Source organism: Taeniopygia guttata, chromosome 24 (assembly GCF_048771995.1).
Source record: "Taeniopygia guttata chromosome 24, bTaeGut7.mat, whole genome shotgun sequence".
NCBI classification, from domain to species: domain Eukaryota; kingdom Metazoa; phylum Chordata; class Aves; order Passeriformes; family Estrildidae; genus Taeniopygia; species Taeniopygia guttata.
Window position 1 is genome coordinate 4394265 of NC_133049.1, and position 11114 is coordinate 4405378.

Sequence of the window (11114 nt, forward strand, 5' to 3'; positions counted from 1 at the left end):
GGGAACAAAACCGTGGTGGGATGGATGAGAGGGAAGGGAGAAGCTGCGTGGGGACAGGTTGGAAGCGGAGCGTGGGAAAGAACCAAGAACCGCTGGTTTATTTCCCCCCAAGTTTTGTTCTTTTTAAAATTAATTTATTTATTTGAAAAAGGACAAAAAAAAAAAAAAAAAAAAAAAAAAAAAAAAGGAGATTTCCCCCTCCCGTGTTTGGGGAGACGCCCCGAGCGCCGCGCTGGGAGCGGGGCTGAGCGCTGCGCGGCTGCGGAGCGGCTCCCGGGCGGCTCCTCGCCCCTCCTCGCCCCCTCCTCGCCCCCTCCTCGCCCCCTCCTCGCCCCCTCCTCGCCCCCTCCTCGCCCCGGGGTGCTTTGGGTGCCCGGCAGGCCCGTCCCCCCCCTCTCGCCATTGGCTCAGCGCGCATCCCCCTTCCCAGCGCGCCTCAAAGGCGCGCAGCGCCCCGCGCATCCCCGGCGCGCCCGCCTCGCCTCCCCCGGCTCCGACAGCTTATTTCTGCCTGGGGGATTCATTTTTATATTTTTTTTAATTATCGCTATTTATTTTTACTTCGGATTAAAAAAAATAATAATAATATTTGTTTCTTTATTTCCATCATTCTTATAATTTCTCTCCCGTCCCTCGCCCGCTGCCCGAGGGGGAGCGAGCCATGAACCTCAACTTCACCTCGCCCGTGCTGCCCGTCTCCACGGGCAGGCCCACCTCCTTCTTCATCGAGGACATCCTGCTGCACAAGCCCAAACCGCTGCGGGAGGTGCCCCCCGAGCACTTCCCCGGCTCCTTGGCGTCCCGCGTGCCCCTCTTGGACTATGGGTACCCCCTGATGCCCACCCCGACCCTGCTGGCGCCTCACCCGCACCTGCACAAGCCGGAGCATCACCACCACCACCCCTATTTCCTCACCGCCTCGGGTAAGTGCGGCAGCGCCTGCCGGCTTCGGTGGGGACTCGGGTGGGGACTCGGGTGGGGACAAGGGTGACAGAGCCGCTCTGGGGCGGTCAGGTATCTTTTACATCCCTCGCCACCACCCTGCTGCATCCCCCGGGGCAGGAGCAGCTCGCCCCGGGGCAGCCACTTCGTTAGCGGATGCCCAAAACCTTGAGAGTTTGCCTCTCTTTGCCTTTAATTTATTTGTTTGTAAAAAAATCGCTTTTATTTTGGGACCGACAGCCTCGCTTTTCCCTCTCGTTGTCCAAGGGGGATTCGCTTTTCCTCCTCCAGCAGCTCCGCTCCTCTCCCGCACCTGCGGCTCTGCCCGTCCCCGGGCCCGTCCCTGTTCTGCAAGGAGAAAACCTCCAAAGTGTCCCAAGCCGAGCTGTGAAGGATCGCTTCCCCTTTCCCAGTCTTTTCCAGGGCTCCCCCGGCTTTTTCCGTGCCCATTTCGTTGTGGTTTCGCCGTCGGGAGGGTTCAGGTGTCGAGTCCCCTCCGTGGCAGCGCTGCCCGGGCTCCCTTCACCTTCCCGGGGTGGGCGAAGCGCTTGGAAAATCCCCCCGTTTTCAGCACAACGAAACCCCCAAACCCAAACCAACCCCATTACGAAATAAACGAAAAATCAACCAAAAAATTCAGAGGTGGAGGGAGAGCCCACCCCGAGCCGCCGCTGGAAAATCCGACATTCCCGGGGGTTTGTCCCGGTGCCGGTTCCCTGACCGACCGCCGCGGGTCTCCGCCGTGTGTCCCCCCAGGAATGCCGGTGCCAGCGCTGTTCCAGCACCACGCTCACGCCGAGCTGCCCGGGAAGCACTGCCGCCGCCGCAAAGCCCGCACCGTGTTCTCCGACTCGCAGCTCTCCGGCCTGGAGAAGAGGTTTGAGATCCAGCGGTACCTCTCCACGCCCGAGCGGGTGGAGCTGGCCACGGCGCTCAGCCTCTCCGAGACACAGGTACGGCAGCGGGGACTGCGTTTGGCACCTGTCCCCAGCCCTCATCCCGTCCAGCATCCCCTTATCCCATCCAGCATCCCCTCATCCCATCCAGCATCCCCTCATCCCGTCAAACATCCCCTCATCCCGTCCAGCATCCCCTCATCCCCTCCAGCATCCCCTCATCCCATCCAGCATCCCCTTATCCCATCCAGCATCCCCTCATCCCGTCAAACATCCCCTCATCCCGTCCAGCATCCCCACATCCCGAGGATCATTCCCTCATCCCATCCAGCATCCCCTCATCCCATCCAGCATCCCCTTATCCCGTCCAGCATCCTCTGCATCCCATCCAGCATCCCCTCACCTCGTTCATCATCCCCTCATCGCGTCCAGCATCCCCTTATCCCGTCCAGCATCCCCTTATCCCGAAGATCATCCCCCCATCCCATCCTTTCAGCCTTCCCCATCACTTCCAGCATCCCAGCGCCCCGTGCAGCATCCCTGCATCCCCTCCAGCGTCCTGCACATCACATCCCCTCTGAATCCTCACATCCCACCCATTCAGCACCCCCGGATCACCTCCAGCATCCCCACATCCATCACACCCAGCATCCTTCTCCCTTTAATTTTTTTTTCCCTTCTTTTGTGTCATTTTTTTTTTTAATCTTTCTCCTGCTTTCCCTCCTCTCCGCAGGTGAAAACCTGGTTCCAGAACCGCCGCATGAAGCACAAAAAGCAGCTTCGGAAGACTCAGGACGACCCGAAGGCGGCGGCCGGGGAGGAGAACCGGGAGCAGAGCTCCCCCGAGCCCGAGCTGCCCGAGCCGGCCGGAGCCGAGCCCCGCAAGGGCCCGCCCGGCCCCTTCCTGCTGCAGGACCCCGAGGACGAGGTGGACATCCTGGAGGAGGGGGACATCTGTCCCCACCGCCTCTAGGACAGGCGGGGCTCTCCTGCCTCTCCTCGGCTCTGCCCCGGCCCCGCAGGTCGCTCCCACCTCCCCACCTTGGGCACGGCTCGGGCAGGGGAAGGGGGCACGGCTCGGGCAGGGAAGGGGTTGTGGATGCGGTCACAGCCCCCTCCCCTCCCCAGGGCGAGGGGTCCGGGACCCCGCCGGTGCCCCCCAGCATCACCCCAAAGTTGGGCTCTGCTCGGAAATCCGGGGCGGGGGGATTGAAACGAGCCGAGTTCGCTTTGGGTTCCCCCTTCCCTCCGGATTTTCCTCGTTTCCCGAACTTTCCTCGGGTGTAAAATAAATGTATGCTCGTGGCAGCGTGTTGTGGTTCCTGGGAGCGGATTTCACCCTTTATTCCCCGAATCCCTAAATCCTCGCCGCTCTTCCCACGCTCGCCGTCTCCATCCCCAGCGAGGGAGGTCGGGCAGAGCTTCAAGGACGCGCGTAAATAAAAAGAATTGTAAGAAAAACCCTCCGAAGAAACAGGTAAGGCAAAAATTCCGCTTGATTTCATTCCGCTACGGGGATTTGAAGGGGGAGCATCACCAAGAACTCGATCTTGCCAGGGCTGCACGGAGCAAACGGCGCTCCCAGCCTGAAAAAAGGGATTTTCTACAGCTTGGAGAAGTGTCGGCAGCCTGATTCCTGCCCGGCTTGCAGGCGTGGATCGCGGATAATTCCCTTTTCCTCTGCAACAGCCCCGGAGCGGCTCCGGCCCCGCCCGCATCCCCCTCCCGCATCAGCGGGATCAGCCCGGCCGTGCTCGCTCTGCCTTTACCTCCCTGCCGGGGAAATGGGGTAATTCCAGGTAAATTCCGATTTTTTTATCATTTAGTTTGGCTTTTGGGCTGAACTGCTGGCTGGGAAACGCGCCGGGAGCGCGGCGGAGGCTCAGCATCTCCGGGGAGAGGAGGAGATGCTGGGATTGGGAATTGGGATTGGGATTGGGAATTTTTCCCCTGGAGCAGGGGCGGTGCTGCCTCAGATATTCCCTGATGCTGCAGCAGCACGGCGGCGTGGCGGGGTCTCCTTAGGTTATTTAATTTATTTCCTTATTTTTCGGTTTTTATCGGAAATTTCATTTGGTCGTCTGGCGTTATTTGCACTTTCAGGGCATTTTGGATTTTAGGACATGTCGTTTTGTGAGGGAAAACCGTTTAATTTTCCTGTTTAATATATAAAATATAGTTGATTGAAACGTGTATGTTTGCTTCCTTTTTTTTTTTTTTTTTGGTTGTTTTTTTTTTGGGGGGGGGTTTTTTTTTTCTTTTTGGTGAGTCCGCCTTTCTAGTTTTTAACATGTAAAATAAATCTCACACACCGTGTGTGGAGGAAAACCCCCAACACCCATCCACCTACCCAAGAAAAGCCGCTTGTTTTTAATAAATCCTTTCAGTACAATAATTTCCACCAACAAAATGCCACTCACCTCCCTAAAATTTCGGGTTCAGAAGGCAAAGAACCGCTTTGCTGCTGAAAATTCGAATCGGTTTGAAGCGGAGCCGGTTGGAGATGCCGCTCCCGCTCCGGCCTCTCCCCTTCTCCCGACTCCCGTGGGCGCAGAAGCGACGGGAGCTGAAAAACCTGGAAAATTCACTTTTTTTTTTCTGTGTATTTTGCTCTGTGGTTATTGTCAGCTTCCCCCCACCCGAATTATGGAAATGATAATTATGGGAATGATGAAAATTAACATCTGATCCGCATGGTATTTATGGTATTTGTGGGATCCACATGATATTTGTGGGATCCATATGATATTTATGGGACCCACATTATATTGATGGGATCCATCTGATATTTGTGGGATCCACATGATATTTGTGGGATCCATATGATATTTATGGGATGTACATGATATTTATGGGATCCACATGGTATTTATGGGATCCACCTGATATTTATGGGATCCACATGATATTTGTGGGATCCGCCTGATATTTGTGGGATCCACCTGATATTTATGGGATTCACATGATATTTGTGGGATGCAGATGATATTTATGGGATGTACATGATATTTTTGGGATCCACATGATATTGATGGGCCCTGCATGATATTTATGGGGTCCACACGATATTTATGGGATGCACATATTTATGGGATCCACCTGATATTTGTGGGATCCCCATAATATTTATGGTATCTACATGGTATTTATGGGATCCACATGATATTTGTGGGATCCACGTGGTATTTATGGGATATTTTTTTTTTTTGACCACGTCTGCCGCTGCTGTTCCAGGGTGGGGAATGGCTCAGGGCTGGCCTGGCTCTGCTCTGGGGTGCCAGATCTATGATAAAAACTCAAAATACGACTCAAACCCCCTCAAATCTTTGCTGTTGCTCCCCTGCCACTCCAGGAATTCCCTTCCCAAAGTATTTCCCTCGATCAATAAAACAAACCCCACAGCTGTCTTCACCCCTGGGCGGTTTTAGGCTGACAATTCAAGCTAAAATTCAGATTAAAAACCGATGTCACACAGGCAGAGTGTGAATATTCCCAGTCCAGGGGTGTCCCCATCCTTGCAGGGAACAGGAAGATTTGGGAATCTGCTTATCCCATAAAGTTTGGTGCAAAAACCCCTAAAACTGAGACAGCTGAAGGAAACATTTACTGCCAGAGAAACCCCCTGGGTCAGCAGCCAGCTCCTGGCCAGCTGAAGATGGAAAAATGTCATTTTTACAGAGTCTGGGCAACGTTTTGGGAACAGGTTTTCTGTTTCTAGCAGAGATTTTTTTCACTTGGAATAAATGAAATTAGTTGGTTTTTTTTTTTTTTTCAGGGATTTTTTTTTCACTTGGAATAAATGAAATGAGGTTTTATTCAGGGATTTTTTTTTTCACTTGGAATAAATGAAATGAGGTTTTATTCTTGGATCCTGACTTATTCCGAGCAGCCGACTTTTCCCTGTTCTTCCCAAAAAGCTCGAGGAGCAGGGGAGGGATTTAGAGCTGCTCTCTTAAAAAAAAAAAATATATATATAAAAAAAATAGTGCTGATTTGGGGAATGCTGGCATGGAAGTGACTCGCAGGAAATAATTGCTGGAAACAGGAAATGTCAGTGGATTTCCTATTTTTCAAGAAGATTGATTTTTATAAAAATTCTTCAATGAGTTTTTCTGAAATGAAATTGTGTTCTGGTGATTAATTTAAGATACAAGTAGTTAATGGTTTGTTTTTTTTCTTTTTGTTATTGTTGTTTTCATTACAGAAAATCAAAACCCAATCTATAAAATCCTGCCATGAACTTTTGCTTTCTGTTTTGATTTTGAGCTTTTTCCTGCATGCTGCCTTAAAGAGTTGGAACTTTTATGGGTTTGGAAAGCACTCCCAACCCAAATTCTTTCATTCTATGGCCAGAGCTCCATAAAAGCAGATCAGATATAGGTTTTAAGGGCATTTATAGAGCAAATAATTTGAATTTCTTGCTGTTATACAAACATGGAGGAAGAGGGAAAGGTGTAAATAACCCATGACCAAGCCCAACAGCAACCTGGGCATAATGTAAAATAATTTCCATGATTTCTCTCCTAATTTCTCTCTGCTGCCTGCTGGATTCAGAGCATTTTTTTATCACTGATTTCCTGAAGGGTGTGGGCCATGCTGAGGAATTTTCCTCTCTTCCAGTCACAACAACAAACAGCAGCACCTCAATCAACTGCAAACTCCTGCTTGGATGGTCCTGGCTTTAAAAAAATGGCTGATTTTGGTCCTGGGTTTATGTTGTTTCTAGATTTATTGTTTCTTGGATTCATCTTGTTACCAGATTTTTTATTTCTTGGATTTATCTTGTTTCTAAACTTCTTGGGTTTGGGGGTTATCTTGTTTCGAGATTTCTTGTTTCTTGTGTTACCTTGTTTCTAGATTTCTTCTTTCTTGGATTCATCTTGTTACCAGATTTTTTATTTCTTGGATTTATCTTGTTTCTAAACTTCTTGGGTTTGGGGTTTATCTTGTTTCGAGATTTCTTGTTTCTTGGGTTACCTTGTTTCTAGATTTCTTGTTTCTTGGATTCATCTTGTTACCTGATTTCTTATTTCTTGGATTTATCTTGTTACCTGATTTCTTATTTCTTGGATTTATCTTGTTTCTAGATTTCTTATTTCTTGGATTTATCTTGTTTCTAGATTTCTTGTTGCTTGGATTTATTTTGTTTCTAAATTTCTTGGGGTTTGGGGTTATCTTGTTTCTACATTTCTTGTTGTTTATCTAGATTTCTTGTTTCTTGGATTGATCTTGTTTCTGTATTTCTTGTTTATTGGGTTTACCTTGTTTCTAGATTTATTGGATTTGTTTCCAGATTTCTTGTTTCTTGGACTATCTTGTTTCTAGAGCTCGGGGGAGCCACTGGTGCTGCCCTGCAGGGGTGGGGCCAGCTGCTCCCAGCATGGATCCTTGGGAAGGCAGGAGGGTGGAAATGTGGGATCCTGATCCCACAGGTGGCTTTTCTCCCCGCATTCTTTTCAAGGAAGAAGTTGGTTTTAAGGTTTTATCACCCAGCTTTGTGGGGCAGGAGCGAAGGTGACCTGCCCACACGTTAGCCATTCCTGAAACCACTGCAGGAAACCACTGAAACCATTCCCGAAACCACTGCAGGAAAAAAACCATTCCTGAAACCATTCCTGAAACCACTGAAACCATTCCTGAAACCATTCCTGAAACCATTTCTGAAACACTGAAACCATTCCTGAAACCATTCCTGAAACACTGAAACCATTCCTGAAACCACTGAAACCATTCCTGAAACCACTGAAACCATTCCTGAAACCATTCCTGCAACACTGAAACCATTCCTGAAACCATTCCTGAAACCATTCCTGAAACCACTGCAGGAAACCATTGAAATCATTCCTGAAACTATTTCTGAAACCATTCCTGAAACACTGAAACCATTCCTGAAACCATTTCTGAAACTATTCCTGAAACCACTGCAGGAAACCATTGAAACCATTCCTGAAACCATTCCTGAAACCCCTGAAACCATTCCTGAAACCACTGAAGCCCCTGCAGGTGCTGCCCAGCCCGGGATTCTCTGCTCCTGTGCCTGCTGCTGGCTCTGCTGGGCTGCAGGACAAACCCTGCTGTGCTCCCAGTACAAACCCTGCCGTGCTCCCAGGACAAACCTGCCGTGCTCCCAGCACAAACCCTGCCCTGCTCCCAGCACAAACCCTGCCCTGCTCCCAGGACAAACCCTGCCGTGCTCCCAGGACAAGCCCTGCCGTGCTCCCAGGACAATCCTGCCGTGCTCCCAGGACAAACCCTGCCGTGCTCCCAGGACAAACCCTGCCGTGCTCCCAGGACAAACCCTGCCGTGCTCCCAGCACCCCATCCCAGCTCGGAGCAGCACCTGCAGCCCCCCACTCCACCCCTGGCACTGTGCAAAGCCGAGGATGCTCCGGGATTTTGGCTCAGCAGCACTTCTGACCCACCAGGATGTCCTCCCTGCCCTTACCCATCGCTGGGTTCTGTGGATCTCCAGCTCCTCCTCACACCTGAGCTGCTCCTTTTCCACATTCCTGCTTTTTCTCACAAGGAAAACTCTCAGGTTTGGGCATCAAGGACAAGATTGGATCCTTAGCAGGAGATCCCAGAAATCAGTGTTTGGTTGGGGACAGCAGAGCCCCTTGGTGGGTGTTTGAAGCATTCAGGGACTGCAGGATTTGGGTAAAACCTCAGCTGATTTCAGTCCTCATCTTATTTTTAGAGCTGGAATGATGGCTGTGAGGTTTTGCCTTGTTTAATGTATTTAACTGATCAAGTTCATGCTCTTGAGGGTGCCAGCAGCCTTTGTGAGGTGCTGGGCAGCCAACTTTGGTTATTTTTGGAAGAAACTCAATGAGGATGTAATTACAATTACATTGCTGTAATTGCAGCAACATTTTTTAGGTAGAACTGACACCAAGGCTTTGCCCACTGAAAGTGATCTCAGCTGCAACACTTCCAGAACCTCAAATATTGTGAAATTATGGCAGTGGAAAGGTGTTGCCAAGAAAATGTTGGGAATTTCCATCGGGTTGTGCCCACAGACTCCTCTCCGTGCTCAGTGACAACACTCAGCCTCTCCCTCAATACTTAATTCAACATTTAAGGCTGATTTTTATTTAAATATTTTGCCTTCCTAATCTGAAATACATTAAATTTTGGCCTTTGGCTTTAAGCAGCTGGATGCTCATTGGTCTCTTTTTATTTATGCCACCATGTCTGTGAAGCGCAGGGAAAATCCGAATTTGTGTTGAGGTAGGTTCCATGTAAAAATGTTACTTTGTGGGATTTAAAACAACCCAAAACAGCAGGACAAACAGAATTTCTAAATGGTTTGTGAGATGACCATCATCAATGTTTATAAAAAAAATACTAAGTTATCATTAAAATAATAATAAAATATATAAAAAATGTGCTCCTCCAGATGCAGCATCATATCGAAGTTTTGCACAGGTTTAATATTTAAATGTTTCCTAAATATTCATTGTTTTATTGAGAAAAAAACCCTCAAATGAACAGATTTCTCCCCTAATTTCTGGGAGGAGGATGCCAGCCAGGGAGGAAGGCGATCAATTAAGACATTAAGCATTTTGCACCACATGGACACATCTGCATGGCAGCCAAATAATGCAGCCATCAGCTCATTTTCAGGGGGCTGTTGCCTACTTCAACTCGGCCCTCAGATCAAAGAGAAAATGTCTGCTTGCATTTTCTCATCAGAAAAGGGATGCTAATTTAGGTTCCTTAATGTGTGGTGATAAGAGACTTCTTCAATTAAATGAATTCTATAGGCCAGAAAAGCAAAAAAAAAAAAGGGATACAAAGGGAGTCAGGCTGGAAAGGCAGAAGTTCTCATTAAATCAAAGGTCCAATATTCATTACCTCCAGCATCTGGGGCTAAACACTGAACATGGAGCTCATCAAAGGGGGTTTAATGGGTTAAATTGAGAATATAATCTAATTAAAATATTAGATACGAGTAAATAGCTCTTTGATATTCATCTGAAGGTTTCATTAAAACAGGCACTTGAAGTTTGGATTAAGGGGGGATTATCACTTTTAAGCAGGAACAACAAGTTGAGGTGCCCTGAGCAAAAATGCTTCAAAGTGTTACAGTTTGGTTGAAAAATAAAAGTAGGAAAGCAGAGGATGGAACCATTTCCCAGGCTGGCAGTGCCCAAAGGAGGCTGAGGAAGAGGAAGGTTCTGTTCAGAAGATGGAAGTGACAAAAATGTCATGGAAAACATTTCCCCTGCAGCCTGACCCGTGTTCCCATGTTGGATGATGCTTCTTCCACTAAGGCTTCCCAAAATATTCTTAATATTTCTCAGTATTCCCCAAAATGTCCTGAACTTCCAGCTGTGAATCCAAGGGGCTGACTTAGCAGTGGGGGAGAGGTTCCTGTCCCTCAGAAGGGTTTTAAAGCAAGGCCAGCTCCCTTCTCCACAAGGAAGGGCAGAATTTGGATTGCTTTTCCCAAATTAAACTGGGAGCCCCCCATAAAAAAGAGACCAAACAAAGGGGATAAAGCAATTCCACATCATCACAAGGTGGTTGGGTTTGTCTAAGTATTCCCAAAAATATCCTGAACTTCCAGCTGTGAATCCAAGGGCTGACTGAACAGGTTCCTGCCCCTCAGGAGGGTTTAAAGCAAGGCCAGGTCCCTTCTCCACCAGGAAGGGCAGAATCAGGATCATTTTTCCCCAAATTAAATTGGGAGCCCCCCATAAAAAAGAGACCAAATTAATGGGATAAAGCAATTCCACATCATCACAAGGTGGTTGGGTTTTTTTTTTCCCTTTATCCAGCCTGTTTTCCAAGAGGTTTTAGCCCAAATTCCCTCGCTGTGTGCTCTAATCACATCTCATATGGTGACTTAATTCATAATTTGCTAAGTTAAAGAAATGGAAGCACCCTAAGAAACCCATCTGTTTGTTGTTATTTTTACAGCCTTAATCTGTTAAAAGCTGCTTCCTCTCAAACATGCAGCTCTCAATTATCCTCAGTTACCCAATATATTTTCCAACTGCTCCTGGCTAATCCCAGATTGTCTGCATGCTCAGCCAGGACTTGTTTGGAATTTTCTTGTCCCAAATGAAGCCTCAAAATTTTGATCTTTTTGTGGAAACTTTTCACTAAGAGATAACAGAGTAACAATTAAATAATTAGCATTGTGTCATTACCAACTGCTGCGTTTGGAGCATATTTTTGTTCAGTAGCAATGGATTATTTTTGCTTTTATTTCTGGCCAAAAGACTCTTCTGCACTTCAGAAAGAGAAACATTGCTGGTGGTAAGATCA

General features: G+C 48.2%; 1 protein-coding gene across 1 annotated transcript; it reads left to right on the plus strand.

Moving 5' to 3' along the window:
• Positions 1-635: 635 nt before the first annotated feature.
• BSX (brain specific homeobox) lies at positions 636-2813 on the plus strand. Its single transcript, XM_030290980.4, has 3 exons — positions 636-923; positions 1699-1895; positions 2572-2813. The coding sequence occupies exons 1-3, from the start codon at positions 662-664 to the stop codon at positions 2809-2811; spliced, it is 699 nt and encodes a 232-aa protein (XP_030146840.2). The 5' UTR covers positions 636-661; the 3' UTR covers positions 2812-2813.
• The last annotated feature ends 8301 nt before the right edge of the window (positions 2814-11114 follow it).